This window comes from Phyllobates terribilis, unplaced genomic scaffold (assembly GCF_046119375.1).
Source record: "Phyllobates terribilis strain yellow unplaced genomic scaffold, ASM4611937v1 Scaffold_1__5_contigs__length_1240528914, whole genome shotgun sequence".
Lineage (NCBI taxonomy): Eukaryota > Metazoa > Chordata > Amphibia > Anura > Dendrobatidae > Phyllobates > Phyllobates terribilis.
Window position 1 is genome coordinate 1,128,461,260 of NW_027362761.1, and position 24,950 is coordinate 1,128,486,209.

Here is a 24,950-nt window from a genome sequence, read left to right on the forward strand (position 1 = left end):
TTCTCTGTCACATGGATTACATATAACTTCGCTCCAAATTCAGCCATTTGTAGTGAGCATGGAAGATATTGTCTTCCATTTAAATTGGGCAAGGCGCGTGGCAAGGGATGGGGAACTGGATGTGATGTTGATGATGCATGCAGAGGCCGAGGCCGTGGGCAAGCTGAAATTGTGCCACAACAAACACCCACATCTTCTCGCCCCACCTTCCTGTCCCAATTCCTAGGGGACCACTGCACATCACTATTGAACCCAGAGCAGTGTCAAAAGGTTGTTGGTTGGATATCGGATAATGCTTCCAGTCACTTAGCCACCACCACCTCCACCCTGTCTTCCACACAAGTCTCAGTAGCCGTGAGTCTGGACCGCATGTTCCTCACCCTGATCCTCCTTCCTCCCACCATGCCGAGTGCCCGGAGACAACTGATCCCACACTTGTACACTCTGAAGAGATGTTCACTTTTCCATTTATAGATTCGGGACTCTCACCCGGTCCACTTGAAGCGGGGCAAGAGGAGATCGCATGTAGCGATGCCCAAATATTTGAGCAGCCACGGTCACACGAAGGCGGCGGTGGGAAAGTGTCACGAGGTGGACGATGATGAGACAAAATTGCCAGAAAGTCAGGAGGAGGACCAGGGTTCGGAAGTGGAAGACGAGGTGGTGGATGATATAGTAACTGACCCAACCTGGCAGGAGGACATGCAGAGCGAGGAGAGCAGTGCACAGGGGGAGGGAGGCAGAGCACCCCAACAAGCAGGAAGAAGCAGTGTGGTGGCCGCAGACAGAAGGCAGGCAACCGTTCCCCGTTACACCAACACGAAGGAAGTTGCCAGTACAACTGTTAGGTCTTCCTGAGTCTGGTTGTTTTTTAAAGACACTGACGATAACTCCAAAAAGGCCATTTGCACCACCTGACAAGCCAGCATCAGCAGGGGTGGCAAAACGACCAGCCTGACCACCACCAGCATGATCAGGCAAATGGCAGCAAAGCACCCGACTTTGTGGGCAGAACCCCAGGGTCCAGGAACGGTGTCTAAGGGTGGCACCATTGCTTCTTCCGCTGTTGTGCATGCAAGCCAATCCCCTGTCCATGGTGCATGCGAAGATGCCTCCTGCCCTGCACCTGTCATTGCACACTCTCAAGTAGCAGCATCAAAGAGCACGTCCACGTCCTTCTCCCAGCGCAGCGTTCAGTTGTCCATACCCCAGTTCTTGGAGTGCAAATACGCAGCCAACGCCTCATAGGCCACACTACTAAATTCCCACATTTTACGACTGCTTGCACTCGTAATGTTGCCTTTTAGGCTCGTGGAGACGGAAGCATTCCGCAACCTGATGGCGGCGGCCGTCCCTCGGTACTCGGTCCCCAGCCGCCACTATTTCTCCCGGTGGGCCGTCCCCGCATTACACAAGCACGTGTCCCAAAACATTAGCCGTGCCCTCAACAATGCAGTTACCAGTAAAGTCCATCTAACCACGGACACGTGGAGAAGTGCTTGTGGTCAGGGATGGTACATCTCGCTGACGGCACACTGGGTTAACATAGTGGAAGCTGGGACTCAGTCGGACCTTGGAACGGAACACGTCCTCCCGATGCCAAGGGTTGCGGGCCCTAGGTCAATCAGGGTTGCCCCCACGGTCTACAGCTCCTGCACCTCATCCTCCTCAGCCTCCTCCTCCTCCTCTTCAGCCTCCTTCTCTGAAATGACCACATCAGTCACAAGCTGGAAGCACTGCAGCACTGCCTCGGTCAAGCGGCAACAGGCTGTGCTGAAGCTAATATGCTTTCGTGACAAACCGCACAATGATGAAGAGTTGTGGACAGCTCTGAAAGAGCAGGCAGATCTGTGGCTCACACCGCTAAACCTACAGCCAGGCATGGTTGTGTGTGACAATGGCCAGAACCTAGTGGCTGCTCTGAGGTGAGGCGAGCTCACACACGTACCATGCCTGGCCCATGTGCTTAACATTGTGGTTCAGCGGTTTCTCAAATCCTACCCGGAGATGCCGGATCTGTTTGTTAATGTACGCCGCCTGTGTGCCCATTTTAGAAAGTCACCTACAGCTTCCGCCGCCCTTGCCATGATTCAGCAGCGTTTGCAACTTCCGGCTCACAGACTGGTGTGTTAGGTCCCCACGTGTTGGAACTCTACACTACAGATGTTTGGAAGGATTTGTGAGCAGAAGAGGGCAGTTGTTGAATACCAGCATCAACAAGGCCGTCGATATTCAGTTCAGACTCCACACATAAGACCTCAGGAGTGGACATGGATGTCAGACGTGTATTATCCTCCAAAACTTTGAGGACTCCACCAAGATGGTGAGTGGCGATGACGCCATAATTAGCGTCACCATCCCGCTTCTCTGTCTTCTGAAATGCTCTCTGCTCACAATCAAAGAGGATGCATTGCAGGCAGAGCACGATGAGATGGAGCAACGAACCATACAGGGTGATTACACACAGCCCAGCCTCATCTCATCCCAACGTGGATTGGGTGACAATGAGGAAGAGGAGGAGGAAGAACAGGAGCTAGTTTCATGCGCTATAGACGGTAGTACCTGCACAGCTGTCATACCGTCTGTTCAGCGTGGATGGCCTGAGGACAGAGAGGAGGAGGAGAGCATGGTCAGTCATTCTTTTGGTGAGGACACGGAAGTCTTGCTTGTTAGCAGTCTGGCACGCATGGCTGAGTTTATGTTACTCTGCCTTTCCCATGACTCTCGCATTCTCAAAATTTTTCTCAAAATTACTGGTTGGTGATACTTCTAGACCCACGCTACAAGGAGAACTTTATATCTCTTATTCCTGAGGCGGACAGGTCTACAACAATGGGGCTGCACCAGAAGGCCCTTGTTGCGGAACTATTAAAAAAATTCCCATCTGAAAACGCTAGCGGCAGAGGTCACAGTTCGTTGAACAATCAAAGAATACAGGTGAGAGAGACACAACTTCAATCCAGCAGAGGCAGGGGAACACTGTCAAAGTTCTGGGAGAATTTTCTCAGCCCCTCACATAGCACAAGCCCTGAGGCGCGGGGTACTCTCACAAGGAGTGTAAAGTTTTGGAAGATGCTGAGGGAGTACCTTGCCGACCGTACCAACGTCCTCCTTGATTCCTCTGTGCCTTATAATTATTGGGTATCCAAGCGGGATAAATGGAATGAACTGGCTCTCTATGCCTTGGAGGTCCTGACCTGCCCTGCCGCCAGTGTTTTATCAGAGCGGGTATTTAGTGCCGCTGGTGGAATTATAACTGATAAGTGCATTTGCCTGTCAACTGAAAATGCTGACAGGCTGACTCATATAAAAATGAGCAAGGGCTGTATTGGGCCAGACTTCTCAACACCACCGAATGATAGCAGCGTAACATAAACTCAAATCCAGTGTCTTTTTTTGGGAGGTGTATTCCCATGCACCTCTTAACACCCACACATGGGTATACGCTTCCTGGTTTTGGCTACGTGCTCTTGTCCTCCTCCTTATCCTCATCCTCCACCACCATATCACCAGGGTGACCGTGGTCCGTGATGCAACACCCACATAATTTTTTTAAAGGGTGTTTATGATGCCCTTAAAAAAAATGATACAGTATGTTCATGTATACCCCTCAGGTGTAAATGTTTGTCAGCCCATACACTTAGTGCATGGGCATTACAAGTATAGGAGACCCGCTCCTTTCTAATGGAAACATTTTTTTATGATGCCCTCCTCCACTTCTCTTCCAAGGGGCATTGGAGTGCCTCCCAATTTTTGGCAGCCCTTGCATTCACTGCATAGGCAAACACTATGGGAGATCCACTTCCTAATAATGGAAACATTGTTTTCAGGAGGCCTTCTGACCTCCACGTCTCTTCCAAGGAGCATTGGAGTGCCTCCCAATTTTTGGCAGCCCTTGCATTCACTGCATAGGCAAACACAATGGGAGATCCATTTCCTGATAATGGGAACATTGCTTTTAGGAGGCCCTCTGACCTCCATGTCTCATCCAAGGGGCATTGGAGTGCCTCCAAATTTTTGGCAGCCCTTGCATTCACTGTATAGGCAAACCCAATGGGAGACCTACTTCCTAATAATGTGAACATTGTTTTAAGGAGGCCCTCCTCTAAGTCTCTTCAAAGGGGTATTGGGGTGCATCCAAATTTTGGGCAGCCCTGCCACTCAGTGCATACGCAATAACAGTATGGGAGACCCACTCTTTAGTAATGGGAACAATAAAACATAGCTGGCTGATGGCTCTCTAAGAATAGTGAGGGACGACTGCTGGCCCTTTAAGAATAGTAAAGGTCGCCTGATGGCCCTATAAAAATAGGCTTTGTGACTTTCAGAGTCCATCCTTTATAAATGAAACAAGATGTGTTTGATGATATCTCACACACTACATGGCCAGATAAGGTTGTAAAATGTTAAAATGACATTTCCTGGTGAATGCATTTGTCACGGTTGAAACCAATGCAAAAGTGAAAAAAAAGCATGAAAAATCCTACATGTGAACATAGCCCAAGGTGTGGAGGAGCTTTTTAGTTTTTAGTTATTTATTTTGCTTTATATACAAGTCATTACCATGGAAAGGATTTTCCTTAACATATTTCCCAGGAAAATCCATTTTGGTTTCGTTTTTGTATGTTTTATTGTGAGTCCGTAAAAGTGGCATAATACCTATGACAATGTTGTTGACAGCAGTGACCTGGGAGTCAGAAATGCTTCCAGGGGTCTTCCCCATGCTGTTTGCATGTCATTTGAGCACTGTTCCCATCGATTTGGGCAATTTTTAGGCCCTCTGCAGACCGCCGGGGAAAGCCGTCTGAAAAATGCTCGAGTTTCCCATAGACTTATATTGGGCTTGTTGCTCGGGTCGAGCGCCCAAGTATTCCAAGGTGCTCGACCCGAGCAATGAGTACCCGAGCATTTTAGTGCTCGCCCATCAGTATTTATGATTCATATTGGCCTCTTGTGTTTACCAATTAAATTAGTGCTAGATCTAAGCACAGGTGTTTTTATGTATTTATAGAGATCTAAAGAAAAGGCACTTGTGCAGATTTTATCAAAGTGACATATTTTTGAAAGTTCCAGGGCAGTTAAACATGGCAGTTGGACAGGACAAGAGGCAGGTAAGACATGCAACACAATCAAACAAGCTTATTCTTAGTTAATTTGTACTGCAAAATTATTCACCCTATATATTTGCATCATATATGTTCCAGCTGCTGCAGTCATTCTTGTCTACTGCCCTTTCTTACACACTGTGCATTCCATCAATATCAGCCCCTCTCTCCTACCCTCTCATAAGTGCTGGTCCCACACTCTTTCCACAATCTTAAACTGCACCGATCCATTCACTCCCACCATACAACACAATAGATGATCTCACAAATCACTTAATCATTTGCTCACTCTCTCTATTTTCTTTCTCATAGTCTCAGGAGATATCTCCCCTAACCCAGGCCCTTCTTGTAATAGTAAGTTTAATTTTTTTCCTGCTACATTAAGAACCCTGTGACTCTCATTAATATTCTTGGCTTGCCTTTGATCTCCTTTAATTGTGCCCTCTGGAATTCAAGGTCAGCGTGTAACATTCTCCTACATTCATGACTGTTTCTTTTCAAACTCCCTTAACCTTCAGATTGTTACTGAAACCTGGATCCCGCAGTCGGACACCACCGCCACTGCTGCTCTTTGGTACAGTGTCCTACATTTTTCACATACCCCCAGACCTGACAACAGACAAGGTGGAGGTTTTGATTTAATCCCGTTAACAAAATACTCCCCCCAGTATCCTCACTTATCATCTCCTCTTTTGATGTCCTCGCTGTCAGACTTTTCCAGCCCTCCTCCCTGCACGTGGCGGTTGTGTATTGTCTTCTGGCCCCTCCTGTCAGTTCCTCGATCACTTTGCCACCTGGCCGCCACACTTTCTTTCCTGTGACATCCTCACTCATTATGGGAGACTTTAACATCCCTATTGATGATCCCGCTCTCCCCACCTGCCTCTCATCTTTTTTCTCTAACCTCCTCTCTGTCTTTCTCAACTTACTAACTCTCCTATACATGAAGTTGGGAATACGCTGAACCCAATCGTCACCCAGCTCTGCTCACTGCATGATTTTACTAACTCACCTCTCCTGCTCTCTAACCACAACCTTCTTTCATTCTTTATCAAGAACTGTCACCCCACTCACTACACCCTCACTTACCATATATGTGCCATTAATACCTAGAAACTTATGAAGAGTTTGCAGTTATCATTGGCCACAATCTCCTCATTCTCATGTCCTGACTCTGCTTTAAAACATTATAATGAAACGTTGCATAGTGTCCTGTTTGAAGCTGTACCTCCCACTCATAGAACAACTCAGCATAGATGGCGGCAACCCTGGCATACGCTGTTTGTGGAGAAAATCCAATCTGGCCGAAGCTTTCATCCATTTTAAGCTTATGCTTAAAAAATACAACTCTGCCCTTCACTTCTCCAAATAAGCCTACTTCCACACTGTCATCACCTCATTATCCAATAATCCTAAAATATCCTTTGACACCTACTTCCTCCTCAGTCCAAGAGTGCAGGCCCCAACTACCAACTTCAGCACTGACAATCTGGCCAATTATTTAAAAAAAATTGATCTTACTTCTGACAGGAAATTTTCTCCCAATCCCCTAATATCATCTCTTTCCATCCCTTTCCCCGGATGTCACATATCACCTAGCTAATATATTTAACCTCTCTCTCTTTCATGTAGTATCTTTCCCTCTTCCTTTAAACACGCCAGAATACACCCATGACTTAAAAAAACATCTGTCGACCAGAACTGCGCTGCTAACTACACACCTGTCTCCAGTGTCGGACTGAGGTGTCTGGGGCCCTCAGGGGGAATTGATCCTCGGGGCTCACCCTACAGCTATATGCAAATACCTGTTAGCCATTATACCTGTTTTAGTGGAGTATCAACTGTAAATCACAGACGGCTCCTGCACATCTACTGTGCATATGCTATAACTGGGATGTACAATTACGGTAGTTTGCATTAAAGGGGTTCTTTGGTTAAAACAAGTTATCACCGATCCATGGGCTCCACAAAATAGATGATAACTTATTGATCGTTTGGCTCCGAACATTGGAAAATGCAGCGATCTGAAGAATGGGGATAGTTTTATCCCTGACAAGACACTTATCTCCATTTTAAAATGCAGCAGCAGGTGGGATGTCTGATCACATCTCCATTCATTCTCTTTGGGGCTTCCAGAAAATAAACAAGAGCAACCACTGAGGGAATGAATGGATCAGTGGCCAAGTCACACATGAGCTCCAGTCTAATAGGAATAAAAACTCCACATTGTACTACTCAGTGCAGGTCCCAGAATTCAGACCCCCACTAATCAATTTATCACCTGTGGAGAGGTGATTACTTGTTTTCCCCGGAGAACCCCTGTAAGTGCATCTTGTTCCAAGTATTTAATCACTAATAGAAATAAAGAATCTTCTCCTAATTAAATATCAGAGAGAACAAATGACCGCCATACACAACACAATCCACTATACCAACACCAATACTATCACAAACAAGGGAGAAATACTGCCACACCATGCTTTCCTACATATTACCACCACATAGTGACCGAATAATACCACATACAAGGGAGAAATACCACCACACCATGACCAGACCAGATACAGTATTAACAGCATATAGCGTCCAAATAATTCCCCATCATTGCTCTACCCCACCTTCTCCATCATTGTCATATCTACCTCCTTCATCATCATTGCCATATCTCCCCCACCTCCTCCATCACCATTGCCATATCTCCCCCACCTCCTTCATCATCATTGCCATATCTACCCCCACCTCCTCCAGCATCATTGCCATATGTCCCCCCACCTCCTCCAGCACCATTGCCATATGTACCCCCACCTCCTCCAGCACCATTACCATATCTTCCCCACCTCCTCCAGCACCATTGCCGTATCTCCCCCCACCTCCTCCAGCACCATTGCCATATCTCCCCTCATCTCCTCCAGCACCATTGCCATATCTCCCCCCACCTCCTCCAGCACCATTGCTCTCCCTCTTCTGCCCCCACCTCCTCCATCACCATTGCTCTCCCTCTTCTCCCCCCAACTGCTCCAGCACCATTGCTCTCTCTCTTCTCCTCCCACCTCTTCAGCACCTTTGCTCTCCCTCTCCTCCCCACATCTTCTCCAGCACCATTGCTCTCCCTCTTCTCCCCCCACATCCTCCAGCACCATTGCTCTCCCTCTTCTCCCCCCACCGCCTCATCACCATTGCTCTCCCTCTTCTACCCCCACCTTCTCCAGCACCATTGCTCTCCCTCTTCTTCCCCCATCTTCTCCAGCACCATTTCTCTCCCTCTTCTCCCCTCACCTTCTCCAGCACCATTGCTTTCCCTCTTCTCCTCCAGCACCATTGATCTCCCTCTTCTCCCCCCACCTCCTCCAGCACCATTGCTCTCCCTCTTCTCCCCCACCTGCTACAGCATCATTGCTCTCCCTCTTCTCCCCCCACCTGCTCCAGCTCCATTGCTCTCCCTCTTCTCGCCCCACCTCCTCCAGAACCATTGCTCTCCCTCTTCTCCCTCCACCTCCTCCAGTACCATTGCTCTATCTTCTCCTCCCACCTCCTCCAGCACCATTGCTCTCCCTCTTCTCCCCCCACCTCCTCCAGCACCATTGCTCTCCCTCTTCTCCCCCCACCTCCTCCAGCACCATTGCTCTCCCTCTTCTCCCCCACCTCCTCCAGCACCACTGCTCTCCCTCTTCTCCCCCACCTCCTCCAGCACCACTGCTCTCCCTCTCCCCCCCCCACCTCCTCCAGCACCATTGCTCTCCCTCTTCTCCCGCCACCTCGTCACCATTATTCTCCCTCTTCTCACCCCCATCTTCTCCAATACCATTACTCTCACTCTCCCCCCCCCCATCTTCTCCGGCACCATTGCTCTCCCTCTTCTCCCCTCACCTTCTCCAGCACCATTGATCTCCCTCTTCTCCCCCCACCTGCTCCAGCACCATTGCTCTCCCTCTTCTCCCCCCACCTGCTCCAGCACCATTGCTCTCCCTCTTCTCCCCCACCTGCTCCAGCACCATTGCTCTCCCTCTTCTCCCCCCACCTGCTAGAGCACCATTGATCTCCCTCTTCTCCCCCCACCTCCTCCAGCACCATTGCTCCCCCCCACCTCCTCCATCACCATTGCTCTCCCTCTTCTCCCCCACCTGCTACAGCACCATTGGTCTCCCTCTTCTCCCCCCACCTGCTCCAGCACCATTGCTCTCCCTCTTCTCCCCCCACCTCCTCCAGCACCATTGCTCTCCCTCTTCTCCCTCCACCTCCTCCAGCACCATTGCTCTATCTTCTCCTCCCACCTCCTCCAGCACCATTGCTCTCCCTCTTCTCCCCCTCCTCCTCCAGCACCATTGCTCTCCCTCTTCTCCCCCAACTCCTCCAGCACCACTGCTCTCCCTCTTCTCCCCCACCTCCTCCAGCACCATTGCTCTCCCTCTTCTCCTCACACCTCCTCCAGCACCATTGCTCTCCCTCTTCTCCCCCATCTCCTCCAGCACCATTGCTCTCCCTCTTCTCCCCCACCTCATCACCATTACTCTCCCTCTTCTCCCCCCCATCTTCTCCAGCACCATTACTCTCACTCTTCTCCCCCCATCTTCTCCAGCACCATTGCTCTCCCTATTCTCCCCTCACCTTCTCCAGCCCTATTGATCTCCCTCTTCTCTCCCCACCTGCTCCAGCACCATTTCTCTCCCTCTTCTCCCCCACCTGCTCCAGCACCATTGCTCTCCCTCTTCTCCCCCCCCTGCTAGAGCACCATTTCTCTCCCTCTTCTCCCCCCACCTCCTCCAGCACCATTGCTCTCCTTCTCCCCCCACCTCCTCCATCACCATTGCTCTCCCTATTCTCCCCCCACCTCCTCCAGCACCATTGCTCTCCCTCTTCTCCGCTCATCTCCTCCAGCACCATTGCTCTCCCTCTTCTCCCTCCACCTCCTCCAGCACCATTGCTCTCCCTATTCTCCCCACCTGCTGCTGCACCATTGCTCTCCCTCTTCTCCCCCCATCTTCTCCAGCACCATTGCTCTCCCTCTTCTTCCCCCACCTGCTCCAGCACCATTGCTTTATTTGAAAAAAAAACATTTACCCTATGTGCTTGTTCCCCCGCAGTATCGTCCTCTGCTTCCTGACCGGCATCTTTCTCCCTGACAGAGGCCCACGCTGCATGATGACGTCATCAAGCAGTGCGAACCTGTGTCACGGAGGAAGCGCTGGGCAGGAAGCAGAGGACAGATCCCTCCACTCCGCTGCCATTTTCTCCTGTCAGCAGCAGAACAGCGGGATCGCTCCCTGCCCGCCGCACATGAGAGGGCAATCTGGCCATGGGCCCCCCGAGCCTGGGGGCCCAAAAAGCAGTCCAGATGTACAGCAAGGGCCCCCTCTCCACCTTTGGGCCGCAGTGCAGGTGCACCGGCGGCCATGTTAACCAGCGGGCCCCCATGCGTCCTGCTCGGGGGCCCACCGGAGAATCTTCCGGTGTCCCGGTGCCCCAGTCCAACCCTGCCTGTCTCTAATCTCCCCATCATTTGTGAACTTCTGGTAAGTTAAACTGCAGCATTTTATAGTAAACATACACAGATGCAATAAGGCAGTCAGTACCTAATTCTTGCTGCCCATGGGATCATGAATCAGATGACAGGTTCTCTTTATCAATATTAACAAAATATTTAAGAAGTAAAGCAAATTCCTTGTACATTGATTCATAATGGAAATTGTATAGTTACATACATTTGGCACTCTTAAGTTTCGATTATTTTCAGAGTATTCCTCGTCATTATCGGCTGTCATGAGCATCAGAAGGTTTAGGAGAAAACTTTTACCTGTTCCTGAAATGATAAAAAAAAGAGTTAAGTTGTTCTACAAATGAATTCTGTTCACTGTATTTGACCTTACAGCAGTATCGAATAATTACACTGTTCTAAAATAGGAAGTTTGTAACAGAAAATTGATTACTGGTAAAGTCTCTAATTTAAAATATTCTCTGAAGGCTCATTCTCTTGCAGATCAGTGTCCGGCCCATAGTTCTGAACAGCTCGTTTACATATAAGAAAAATGTGGATTTCTCTGAAGACATGACAGCGCAGATATCAAGGTATCATTTTATTTAACTTTATATGACCCATTGTAGGAATTCATGCTATCTGGCAGCGGATTGGGTACACACACAGGAACTTGGTTGTGGTGCAAAACCGTTTTGTTTATTTCCTGTCATAACCATTAAAAAAGTCCACATGAAATGAAAAGATAGCCTTTCTCCGGCTTCAATGAACAACAGTCAAATAAATGGGTAGGCAAGCTTACAAACATGGTCTCTTACCCATATGGCAGTTCAGGCAGTGCTCCTTGCTCAGTTTGGATCAGCAACAAACTGATCCCTCACACACATCACTCACCTGAGCTAATTTAGCAGCCATTTATATAAGCTGCAAAAGCAGAAATAGACTTATAGGAGCGGTCATACCCACCCCGGCTCCTATGACTGCTACAAAAACCCAGACCCATTAAAAATTTCTCAGCAATCTATCATTGCTGGACCCTTCATCTCCAGATCCATATAACTAAGGTTTTTGTCATGCTCCTGGGTTCAAACTCTTGAGCCTGTATTTTGTTGTCGGCTTTTCTGTCTGCTGAGCCATTGCAGACACACTTTTTTCCCCCGGGTATTTTGTTTTTTATAATTTTTCCAGTCTCGTTAGGGTCACAGGTGTTTTCAGTTACTTATTAAGTCTGCCCTATTAACTTTTGGGTGTTGCTTTACATTACACTCACCCACCCCCCCCCGATGGTATAGTTTTCATATGGACATTCAGACATTCTGTTGTTGTTAAAGCCAGTCAGAGAAATTCCAGCTAAGGGTTATCTTTTTGCGGTTTCTGTAAGTTACTCTGCACCTATCTTCTGTTGCTTTCTAGGAAGTAGGTGGCATATTATCTGTCAATACTTACTTTATACTTTATTTTGTATTTCATGGTTTATTCTACTCACTTCCTTTATCAGCACACGTTCCCTTTTGTAGGTAATTCACACTATGCTCTGCCCTCCAGTTCTTTAGGAGGAACGTAAAGCAACTCAACGGCCTTTTAGGCAGTTTAGGTCCGAGCTGCCATCTTCTAGTCTGTGGTTAGGTCTATCTCTGCTCAAGCAGGAACCACTAGGGACTGCGTAGTTGGAATCTCTAATCTGTACAGGAACCGGAAGGGTCAGTTGCAGTTTTTTAGTATATTACCTATTCTCTCGAGTGAGTTGCTATGCAAGCATAACAGCTAGCAACCTTGGTAACACATATCTCCTGTCGAGGACTTTACCACTTGCCCCTTTACATCATATAGACAGCTTAGGAGGGTTTATCCTTCTAAAAGATTCCCTTTAATGTCAGGACTTTCACTTGCCCATTCCAAAACTTTAACTTTATTCTTTAACCAGTAGATTGTAGAAAAACTTGTGTGCTTAGAGTTATTGTCTTGCTACATGACTCATGTTCTCTTGAGAGTCAGTTTATTGACAGATGTCGTGCCATTTTCCTTTAGAATTTGCTGACTGAATTCAGAATTGATTGTTCCATCAATCATGGGAAGTTTTTCCTGATTGGAGTACATTTTTTTTTGTGGCTGCACACACCAGATAAGAGATGCTCCTAATTCATTAAGGGACATATGCCTCTTCATCATACTCCAGCGAGCACATTCATTAAGATTGCTGTGTGCAAGAGTTTATAGACTCTTTAACCCTTTTACCCCCGAAGGCTGTTTGCATGTTAATGACCAGGCCAATTTGTACATTTCTTATTACTGTCACTTTATGAGATAATAACTCTGAAAGGCTTCAACGGATCCCACTGATTCTGAGACTGTTTTCTCATGACATATTGTACTTCATGATCGTGGTAACATTTCTTCGATATGCCTTGCCTTTATTTGAGAAAAAATCTGAAATTTGGTGAAAATTGTAAAAATTTCGCAATTGTCAAACTTTTAATTGTCATGCCCTTAAACCAGAGAGATTTGTCACACAAAATAGTTAATAAATAACATTTACCACATGTCTACTTTACACCAGCACAATTTTGGAAACAATTTTTTTTTTTGTTAGAAAGTTAAAAGGGTTAAAAGTTGACAACCGATTTCTCATTTTTCAAACAAAAATTCTTTTCAAACAAAACCTAAGGTCCTGCAATGCTTGCACATGAGGAAAGAGACATAGCGAACCAAAAATACTATACTACATTTCTAATTGTAGGTATTTGCAAATATTATTATTATTATTATTATTATTATTAAACCTGCTACATATTGGGATAGAATCTTGGAGATGGGAATCCCCTTTTAATGCTTATGTGACAAACCGCCCAGCGCTGCAGAGTTATTGAAAGCTGTAACACAGCAGCCTGATCTGTGGCTCTCACCGCTGAACATACAGCCAGGCATGGTCGTGTGTGACAATGGGCGGAACCTGGTGACAGAGAAATGACAGCCGAAGTAGATACGGTTTCTCTCTATGCCAGTCCTTTCACCGAGCTAAAGAATATGGCTGTGGTGAAATAATACTCCCACTGAGAAGCTGTTTCAGATTGAAAAACATTGGGCCCACCAGAGGATTTGATTCTGAGGGCTCACCTTTCTCCCCCCGCTCAAGAGCCCCATAGCATCTGCAAAGTTTACGCTATCATGAACTCTCCTGATGTAAAAGCCAGGGCACACCAGAGGATTCTCTGGTGGGACTGTCCAACCCTGCCGAGAAGCAGTCCTGGCTAAGAAAAGTGTGTGGGAAAGTTCCCGGACACTCTATGGCTGCATTTTTAATGTGGACTGGCTCCGTACCATCCCTGGCCACATTCACCTGTCCACATGTTTGTGATTAGGCGGTCCTTCCCAGTAAGTGCACTGGGGAGGGCACTTGTAATGTTGTGGGACCCGTGCTTGTGGAAGGCGGAGACGATATCTGGAGAAATAGTGGCGGCTGGGGACCCAATATGGACACCCGGCTGCCTCCGGCATGAGGTTGTGAAAAGCTTCCACCTCCACGAGCCTAAAAGGCCACATTTCAAGTGCAAGCTGCTTTAGAGGACTTCCTGGGAGAAATGAAAGCTGGAGTAGATGTGGTTTCCCAAGACCTTTCACCAAGCTTAAGAATATGGCTGTGGTGAAACACAACTCTCAGCAAAAAAAGCTGTGGACTGGCTATGTACCATCCCTGGCCACATTCACTTGACCACGTGTTTGTGGGTAGGCTGTCCTTCCCAGTAAGTTCACTGGGGAGGGCACGAGTAATGTTGTAGGACCAGTGCTTGTGGAAGGCGGAGACGATACCAGGAGAAATAGTGGCAGCTGGGGACCGAGTATGGACACCCGGTCGCTGCCACCATAAGGTTGTGGACAACTTCCACCTCCATGAGCCTAAAAAGCCACATTTCAAGTACAAGCAGCTGCCTGTGGGTGGGTGGCTGGCTGCATACTTGCGCTTGCATTCCAAGGAATGGGGTAAGGACAACTGAATGCTGCACTGGGAAAAGGACGTGGACGGTGATTGTTGCAAGTCTGAAATGACAAGTGCATGGTGGGAGGCATCTTCGCATGCGCTAAAGATCACTTATGATGGGCACACTTTTAGGCAGTGACCTGGGAGTCAGAGATGCTTCCAGAGGTCTTCCCCATGCTTTTCCCATGTCTTTTTAGCACTGTATGCATGTGTCTAATGATGTGTCACACACCACATGGCCAGATAAGGTTATAAAATGTTAAAATGACATTTCCCAGTGAATGCATTTGTCTTGGTTGAAAGCAATGCAAAAGTGCAAAAAAGCATCAAAACCGCTACTTGTGAACATAGCCCAAGGTGTGGAGGAGTATTTTTGTTTTTGACTATTTATTTTGCCTTATATACAAGTCATTACCCCTGGAAAGGATGTTCCTTAACATATTTCCCAGGAAAATCCATTTTGGTTTCGTTTTTGCATGTTTTATTGTGAGTCCGTAAAAGTGGCGTAATACCTCTGACAATGTTGTAGACAGAAGTGACCTGGAAGTCAGAAATGCTTCCAGGGGTCTTCCCCATGCTGTTCCCATGTCATTTGAGCACTGTTCCCATCGATTTGGGCAATTTTTAGGCCCTCTGCAGACCGCCGGAGGGAGCCACCTGAAAAATGCTCGAGTATCCCATAGACTTACAGTGGGCTCATTGCTCGGGTCGAGCACCCGAGTATTCCAATGTGCTCGACCCGAGCATCGAGCACCCGAGCATTTTAGTGCTTATCCATCACTAGTCAAAACTAATGGAAAAAACAGGGGTTAGAAAAAAGGAAGCATAGACAAACCACAATGAAGGGATGAAACCCCTTCATAAAAAAGAGCGGATGTTTGTCAGTAACATTCATCATTACAAAATACAGAGAAAAGGAGGTGGGTTGTACTGAGGAACAAAGCAGAATCCATAGATATATCTCAATTAATTGAACAAATCTGTTGTTTCGTTGAGTCCATGTGGATTTATAGTGTTCAACTTATGAATCCAGAATATCTCTTTCCTGTTAAGAGTCTGGACTCGGTTGGAGGTCTCAAGGGGAACATGATCAATAGGGATCACCCTAAAGGAGATGCTTTTATTGTGATATATCGCATAATGCCTAGAAAGGCCATGTTGTAAAAATCCTTCTTTTATATTATACCTGTGCGAGTTTATTCTTTTATGTAACTGTTGCGTTGCCCTTCCCACATATAATTTCTTGCTTTCGCATATAATGACATACATGACGAAACTAGATTGGCAAGTCAAATAATTTTTGATTTGTAACTCATCGGAATTTTCACTGTCTGATGGAAAATTTTTTGCATTATGAATGATGCCGGAGCAACATAGGCATCTCGTGATCCCACATCCATAGGAGCCTTGTCTGGGCTTTTTTGCAGAGGGATTAAAATCCTCTTTTTTCTTTAGCCGACTTGGGGCCAACATATTTTTTAATGTCTGGGCCCTTCGGAAGGTTATCAGGGGATTGTTGGGAAGAAGCTTCTCCAATATGGGATCATTGAGAAGTATACCCCAATGTTTTTTTTCAGAACCAAATGAATTCTCTTGTTCTGGGCTGAAAAAGTGGTGGTAAAATTAGTATTGGATGCTGATTTTTTTGTTTTTTTATTATTAGAGATTGTCTGTCAGTTCTATTCTTTTGCTTTCAGAGAATGCTCTCTGGATCAATTTTTTCGTGTAACTTTGTTCAAGAAATCTATGTGATACAACTTTTGATTGGTTGATGAAATCTATGTCCATACTACAGTTCCTCTTAATTCTTTTGTATTGGTTGAGCGGAATATTTCTCAACCATTTAGTGTAGTGTCCACTTTGATAACGGACAAAACTGTTCACATCCACAGGTTTAAAGTAGGTTCTTGTGTGAATTTCTTTATTGTCATGAAAAAAAGTGAGGTCAAGGAAGTCAACTGTGTCAGGGTTTACTACAGGGGTGAAAGCCAAACCCCAGATATTATCTTCAATGCTCCTGAGGAAGGACCCCACATCATCCTTTGAATTATTATAAATATAAAATAAATAGTCTATGTAACGTTTGTAAATAATGATATTGGGTGCATCTATACTGCTGTAAATGAAGATGGACTCGAAGATGGCCATGAATAAATTTGCATAAGTTGATGCCACCTTCGAGTCCATCGCGGTCCCAAGTATCTGATGGTATAAAGTATCTTGAAAAGTAAAGAAATTGTTATAAAGTATGAACTGCATGCTTTCATACAGAAAATCTTTTTGAATGGGTGTCAACCGTGGATCAATGTCTATGAGCGTTTGAAACACACCAGTCCCAAATCATGTGGGATACTGGAATAGAGGGCGGATACATCCATGGAAATAAAAACAAATGTGTTGGAACAAAAGGAAAATCCCTTTCTAACACCCAGGTCCATTTGAGGGCCTTCATTGAACAGATAGAAAAAATCAAAAAAGACAAGAAACTGGCCACATCCACAAAAATTTTGTCTGACAATGAAAGAATTGATCAGACAAAAACTTCACCTGACAAAGGGAAAACCGATCAGGTGGAGATCCATCTCCTTGATTTCAGTATACATGAGACAGAAGAGGGAGCATCAACTCAAATAGCACCTTTTATCACAAATGAATTAGAAACAGATGGAAATAAGATTGTAATTGACAATACTGATGAGGGAAGCTCTCTGTTGCTTTTTTACCCAGGGCTTCCTTCCAGAACAATGTCATCACGAAGTACCTCTCAGTAAAATCAGCAAAATGAAAAAACGCCCCAGAGGGAAAAGAGGGGGTGGAAATCACCAACAAAAAAGGGAGGTCATCCCTGATGTAAAAGTACCAACAAATGGAAGTGACATGGATACTGCTACCAATGTTTCTATCTCTAAAAGTAACAATATTTTCAACTTATCCAGTTATAACCTTTCATCTACAGAAATCTCTCTCCTACAGAAAGGTCTTTCTTTTTGCCCCACCCATAACACTAGAGATATAGATCTATTTATGGATTTCCAGTCTTTCATAAGAAAACTAACACTTAAGCAACATTTCTCCAAGGAAAACCCTCTCCAGAGTACTAAAAGAACAGAAGATCCCATTTATCATACAGGATTAAAAGGAACGTCTCATTTTTACCCCATCCAAAGTCAGGGCCACCATCTGAAAACTTTCTCTGATCTTGTTTCAAATGACTTGGACAAAATCAATTTGACACACAGCAAAGGGGAATCCAACCTTACCCCAAAAGAAAAAGAGGTACTAAAACCCCTAAAGAACAAACAAGAGCTTGTCATTCGCACGGCAGACAAGGGGGGGGGGGGGGATAGTGGTACAGGACCGGGAGGATTACTTGGCAGAAGCATTGAGACTATTATTTTACCCCAAAACTTACAATAAGGTTGATAACACTCAAAATAATAATGCAGTGATCACTTATAAAAAAGCATATATTATGGGGTGGTGTGTATAAAACACTTAGCCAGTGTTCAAGAGTTTTTCACTCGAAACGCGTATGGAAAAACATTTTATACACACCACCCCATAATATATGCTTTGTCGTCTGAGATGTCCATTTTTTGTCTTTTCTACAAGTTTTTAAAAGGATTTGCCAATAAAGATTGTTGCATTCTAATTAATTGCCCAGTGTGTTGAGCTGGATCCATCTCTTTGACCCAGGCGTTGTGCAGCAGCGAGGACGCCGTGCTCCATGCTGGACTTGGATTGCATCTCAGGGGTGAGCTGAAATTTTCTCTTTATTCAGTTCATACTTTATAACAATTTCTTTACTTTTCAAAATACCTTATACCATCAGATACTTGGGACCGAGATGGGCTCAAAGGTGGCACCAACTTATGCAGATTTGTTCATGGCCATCTTCGAGTCCATCTTCATATACAGCAGTATATATGCACCCAATATCATCATTTACAAACGTTACACAGACGATTTATTTTTTATTTTTGATAATTCAAAGGATGATGTCGGGTCCTTCCTCAGGATGATTGAAGATAATACTTGGGGTTTGGGTTTCACCCCTGTAGTAAACCCTGACATGGCCAACTTCCTTGACCTCATTTTCTTTATTAACAATAAAGAAATTCACACAAGAACCTACTTTAAACCTGTGGATGCGAACAGTTATGTCCATTATCAAAGTGGACACTACACTAAATGGTTGAGTAATATTCTGCTCAACCAATACAAAAGATTTAATAGGAACTGTTTCTCTGAAAGCAAAAAAACAGAACGGACAGACTTAATGTCTAATAATAAAAAAACAAAAAAATCAGCATCCAATACTAATTTTATCACTACTTTTTCAGCCCAGAACAAGAGAATTAATTTGGTTCGGAAAAAACATTGGGGTATATTTCTCAATGATCCCATATTGGGGAAGCTTCTTCCAAACAATCCCCTGATAACCTTCCGAAGGGCCCCAACATTAAAAAATATGTTGGCCCCAAGTCAGCTAAAGAAAAAAGAGGATTTTAATCCCTCTGTAAAAAAAAGCCCAGACAAGGCTCCTATGGATGTGGCATCCCAAGATGCCTACTTTGCTCCAGTATCAGACAGTGCAAAATCCCGATGAGTTCCAAATCAAAAATCATTTGACTTGCCAATCTAGTTTCGTCATCTATGTCATTATATGCGAATGCAAGAAATGATATGTGGGAAGGACAACGCAACAGTTAAATAAAAGAATAAACTCACACAGGTACACTCCCTGACAGAAGTTATGTTGCTTATCCATGTTATGTAAATAAAAGCTTATAACCTGACTTTAAATTCATCCATTGGTTTTATAAATTACTCTTTTGAAAGCTGAAACCCTCCCAAATTTTGTTTCGGTTAAGAAAATAAATTGTCATCAATGCTGAAATATTGATCATTTAATGAACACAGAATGGTCAGATTTTGGCAAGACAAAAGTTTTGTCACCTGGTCATATAATGCACCCAATCCTATTTTACATCCTCACCAGTGCTCAGTAAATGATCGTTTAATTAGTGGGTGTGTATAAAAAGAAACCCAGCACCCCAGACCTTCACTTGAACTGCAACTTGAGCTCTGACAACATGCCAAAAATCCATCCTGCGACCAAAGCCTTGATTATCAAGAGGCTGAAGACCAGATCCACTGCAGAGGTGTCTCAGCGTCAAGTACAAAGAATTAAAAAAAGTTTTGAAGAGACAGGAGATGTGTTTGACAAGCCCAGGTCCGGCAGACCCCGCAAGACAACTTCTCAGGAGGAACGATTGTTGGTTAGAAAATCCAAAGCAAGCCCCTCTTCCACTGCAGCAGAGCTCCAACAGGCCTGGTCACCTCAAGTCCCTGTGTCAACTAGAACAGTTTGTAGGATTCTGTCTCGAAATGGCCTCCATGGTTGAATCAGTGCCCAGAAGCCAGCACTAAACAAAAGACAAATAAAAAACCGTGTGGCATTTTCAAAGCCCCACAGCCTGCTAAACAGATGGATGCTGGAAAAGTGGCAGAAGGTGGATTTCTCTGATGAATCTTCAGTGGAATTACACCACAGCCAACGCAAATACTGCAGGAGACCGACTGGAGCCCGTATGGATCCAAAATATACCCAGAAAACAGTTACATTTGGTGGTGGAAAGATCATGGTCTGGGGTTACATTCAGTATGGGGGTGTGCGAACATTTGCAAGGTGGAAGGCAATATCAATAGCCTAAAATATCAAGAAGTATTAGCTACCTCTTACATTCCAAATCATAAAAGGGGTCAAATTCTGCAGCAGGATGGTGCTCCATCTCATACATCCATATCAACAACAAAGTTCCTCCGGGCAAAAAAGATCAAGGTGCTGAAGGACTGGCCAGCCCAGTCACCAGACATGAACATCATTGAGCATGTTTGGGGTAGGATGAAAGAGGAAGCTTGGAAGACAAAACCAAAGAATCTAGATGAACTCTGGGAAGCATGTAAGACTGAATTCTTTGCTATTCCTGATGACTTCATTAATAAATTGTATGAATCATTGTTGAACCGCATGGATGCAGTCCTTCAAGCTCATGGAAGTCACAGAAAATATTAAATATGACTCTAATAGCACCACAACTTCATTCACCAATGTTATGCAACATATATTTGTATTTTAAGATAATTATTTGTTTGAATATCACATTACTTTCTGTGGGCGACAAAACTTTTGTCTTGCCAAAATCCGACCATTCTGTGTTCATTAAATGATCAATATTCCAGCATTGATGGCAATTTATTTTCTTAACCGAAACCAAATTTGGGAGGGTTTCAGCTTTCAAAAGAGTAATTTATAAAACCAATGGATGAATTTAACGTCAGGTTATAAGCTTTTATTTACATAACATGGATAAGCGACATAACTTCTGTCAGGGAGTGTATAATATAAAGGAAGGATTTTTACAACATGGCCTTTCTAGGCATTATACGATATATCACAATAAAAGGATCTCATTTAGGATGATCCCTATTGACCATGTCCCCCATGAGACCTCCAACCGAGTCCAGACTCTTAACAGGAAAGAGATCTTCTGGATTCATAAGTTGAACACTATAAATCCACATGGACTCCACGAAACAACTGGTTTGTTCAATTAATTGAGATATATCTATGGATTCTTCTTTGTACAACCCACCTCCTTTTTCTCTGTATTTTGTAATGATGAATGTTACTGACAAACATCTGCTCTTTTTTTATGAAGGGGTTTCATCCCTTCATTGTGTTTTGTCTTTGCTTCCTTTTTTCTAATCCTTGTTTTTCCATTAGTTTTGACTAATTAATTGCTATGTGATTTTATAGGGATCACCTAACTGCAATTTCTCATAATATTGAACATTCCTTCTTTTAAACTAGTCTAAGGCTGTGTGCCCACAATGCATTTTTCAAACGTTTACGCTGCGGGATTTCCACAGCGTAAATGCTTGGGAAAAGCTTTGTAAACCTTCCCCCATGGTCTCCAATGCAATTCCGCACTTTCAATGCCCATGCTGCGGATTTTTCCACAGCGTTTATGCTGCGCTCAAAAATCCGCAGCATGTCCATTAATTTTGCGGAAGCGCTGCGTTTTCGCAGCCATTGACTTGCATTAGAACGCGCCAATTCCGCAAGACTGCATCAGTACTTGCGTAATTGGCGCGTTCTAATGTGCGGATGGTACCCGGGTGTGGAGGAGAGGAGAGTCTCATCCACACCCAGGTACCATTAAAAAAGCTGTAAAAAAAGAATAAAATAAAAAATAAATGTATACTTACCTTCTGGCGTCCCCCAATGCGCTCCTCCTTGCTTCCCGGCACTTCACGATGGAATGAAGGACCTGCGCTGACGTCAGAGTCATGTGACGGGTTACGCGACGCTGACGTCGGCAGGTCCTTCAGTGTACCGCTGCCGGCAGCCGGGACCGAGCGAAGCAAGACAGCGCGGGTCATCGGAGGGTAAGTATATATTTTTTTTTTTATTTTGACATTCTCTCGGGTCACACTATATAAATCCATGCTGTTTGTGATGCGCCCCCCTGGGCCGTGGGGTACCCAGAGTCGGGCCTGTAGATGCTGGGGGGTTGTAGTCACCGTGGCGGTGACCCGGTCCGTGACCCAGGGCGGTCAAACCAGGGTAGTCTATGTGTATCTGTTATGTATAGTCTGACTACGCCACCTGTGGAATGCGGTTATTGGGAACCGCCGCTGCGGAGCAGTCCACTGAAGCTGGTGGTATGTGCAGCAAGGTGATGTAACTCCCCACAGGAAGAGTGGAGCTTCAGGGCAGCGTGTATAGAGTATGGTGGTTGTAGTGCAGGGAGTCAGTAATGACACGGAGTCAGATAGTGCAGTCCCAGGTCTTTTACTCACAATTGTAGAAGTTCCAGATACAGGGCCAGTGTAGAGGCCCACGGCGTCCTGTGTTCACGCAGTGAGGGGCTCGTTCGACCCTCAGGTAACTCCGGAGTATTTTGCAGGACCCCCTTCTGTGTGTCCTCTCTCTGGCCTGCTCCCTGCACCTCACACCCAGTGGCACTTCTATCCGCCGTCCTTGGGTCTTGGCCGGCGACGTGTGTTCCATCCCCTGGGTCTTATGCGGATACCTTCTTAGAGTACTGGTGTGGACTTGCGGCCTGCAGTACTTGAAATGCTGCAGCCTCCAGTTTCCTAGTTAGGCCTTGTGTCTCTGTGCTAGTTGAGGGACCAGTTCCCTTCTTCTGGCCTAACCCCCCTATCTCCTAGTAGCGGCGGGCGTACGGGTGGCTTGCTGCACAGCCCGTACCCCTAGGCTTCCTTCTCTACTCATTCCTGGAGCCATCCTGCTCCCTCTCCTTCTCTCCCCAGACTTCGGCCTCAGTGCTGGGCCCGCCTCCGGAGCAGAGCTCGTGCAGAGCCTCTGCTCCTGTCACTTCTCCTCTCAACTCCAACTCCTTCTCCGACCCTGAACCAAAATGGTTCCTTCCTTTTATACCTCCTACTTCAGTGCTCCCAGGATCTACGTCCTCTACCCCATCCACTACATAGTTCCCCCTCTCTAAGTGGTTCCTCCCCACTCCAGCCAGGGACCAGGGACTGTGCTCTCCCGTAGGAGCAATCTCGCCCTGTCCCCCGGAAATGTGGTGTAGTGAATGCAGGTGTTAGGGTCCCGAGCCATACTCCTTCCTTACCTGAGAGTGAGGTACCACACCTCTGGATGAGATGCAACACCTCTGTGGCGACCGAACCCTCAGGGGCGCCACATTTGCATGGATTTATATAGTGTAACCAAGTTGTCAAGCACTTTCCAAGTGATGCTAAAATCGCTTGGAAAGCGCTTGTCAACCCGCATGCGGAAATGCAAGTGAAGAACGCTTCACATCCGCATGTGCCTGGCAGGAAAACGCATGTACAATCTGCATGCGTTTTTTTCTGTAGGGAGATGCAGAAACGCTCAGGAAAAATCCTGAGCATTTCTGCATCGTGGGCACTAGTGTTGAGCCACCCCCGTAGTGTTCGAGTTCGGTTCGGTTCGTCGAACACCCGTGTGTTCGCTGAACTGTTCGTCGAACTGTTCATCGAACACCTTCGAACACCGTTAAAACCAATGGCAGGCAAACAAAAACACATAGAAACACATAGAAAACACCTTCAAAGGTGTCCAAAAGCTGACAAACTGCTCAGAAGACACAACTAACACATGGAAAAGTGACAAGTACATATAGTCATGCGAAAAGAAAAGAGGTGGAGGAGTAAAAGGAGGGGGAGACACAGATATAGGCATGTCATGCCCTTCTAAAATCCAAAAAGTGAGAAGCCGACACGTTCAGTCCGCTCCTGCCCGTGCCACCTCCGCGTCGCCGGGTTTGTGCCAGAGCCGCGGTGAACCCTGATGGCCAGCCCCCCTCTCCCAATACTGGTGCCTGTCCGCTGGTGGGTCGAGCGAGCCCCCCTGTGGTGGAGGCAGCTCTAAGCTTTTTAATTTAAATTGTCTCTCTAATTTGAATGAATACACTTTAAATCCATTTACAAGGATCTATTGGAGGGCAAGTCTCACGCCAGCAGCCGCATAATTCCAGCTCCAGTAGCGTCCACTAAAGCTGCTGCAGTTAAAAAGCTTTTATAAGGATCGAGCTCGGCTGTCCACCGCAAGGCATCCTACTGCCAGTCCCAGCCCCTATGCCTTGGGGTGCCTCCTGATGCTCTTCACTGAGTATCCCGTGGTCCCGAAGCATTTCCTTTGAAAAAATTAAGTGTCCAAACTACAGGTGGTGTAGCTTGCTTAACAGCCGGGATAATCCGCTGACTAGCAGACACTGCTACTAGGCACAAAGTATTTCCTGGGCTAGATGCAGTTAAAAATTTGTAATTAGATACTCTCGCTGGATGCTGAGAAAGCATTCCATAGAGTCTCCTGGCACGCCATATATGATTCTCTTAAAAAGCTTGGGGTAGGGGTCTAGGGGACCCTTTTATAGCCAAAATCACGGCCCTGTATCGCAATACGTCACCTAGGCTGAAGATAAATGGAACTGTAGCACCCTGAGGGCTCGGTTGCTACAGAGGTATTGCACCTCACCCAGAGGTGTGATATCTCACTCTCAGGTAAGGATGTAGTGTGGATCAGGACCCAACACCTGCATGCATTACACCACATTGTCGTGGGGCAGGGCGACCAATATGCCCCTGAGATGGGCACGACAGTCCCTGTCCCTGGCTGGAGTGGGGGGAGGGAACACTGAGGAAGGAGAACCCTGTAGTGCAGGAGCAGGGAGGAAGCAGTTCCTGGGTACATTGAGAAGGGAGTATAAAAGGTGGACACCATCTTAGTTCAGTGCAGAGAAGTCTGAGCAGAAGTGGCAGGGAGCAGGGGCTCTGCATGAGCTCTGCTCCGGAGGCGGGCCTAGTAACAGAGGCCCAGGCC

The 24,950-nt window shown here is 46.0% G+C and overlaps 1 protein-coding gene across 2 annotated transcripts in view; it reads right to left on the reverse strand.

The window, feature by feature from the left end:
- The window catches only part of LOC141161755 (uncharacterized), a 1,209,981-nt gene that overhangs the window by 1,059,468 nt on the left and 125,563 nt on the right, over positions 1-24,950 (reverse strand). For both annotated transcript variants that reach the window (XM_073647047.1, XM_073647037.1), the window contains exon 3: positions 10,805-10,902. In XM_073647047.1, coding sequence (XP_073503148.1) covers positions 10,805-10,902 — 98 coding nt within the window. The remainder of the gene's footprint in view (positions 1-10,804; positions 10,903-24,950) is intronic.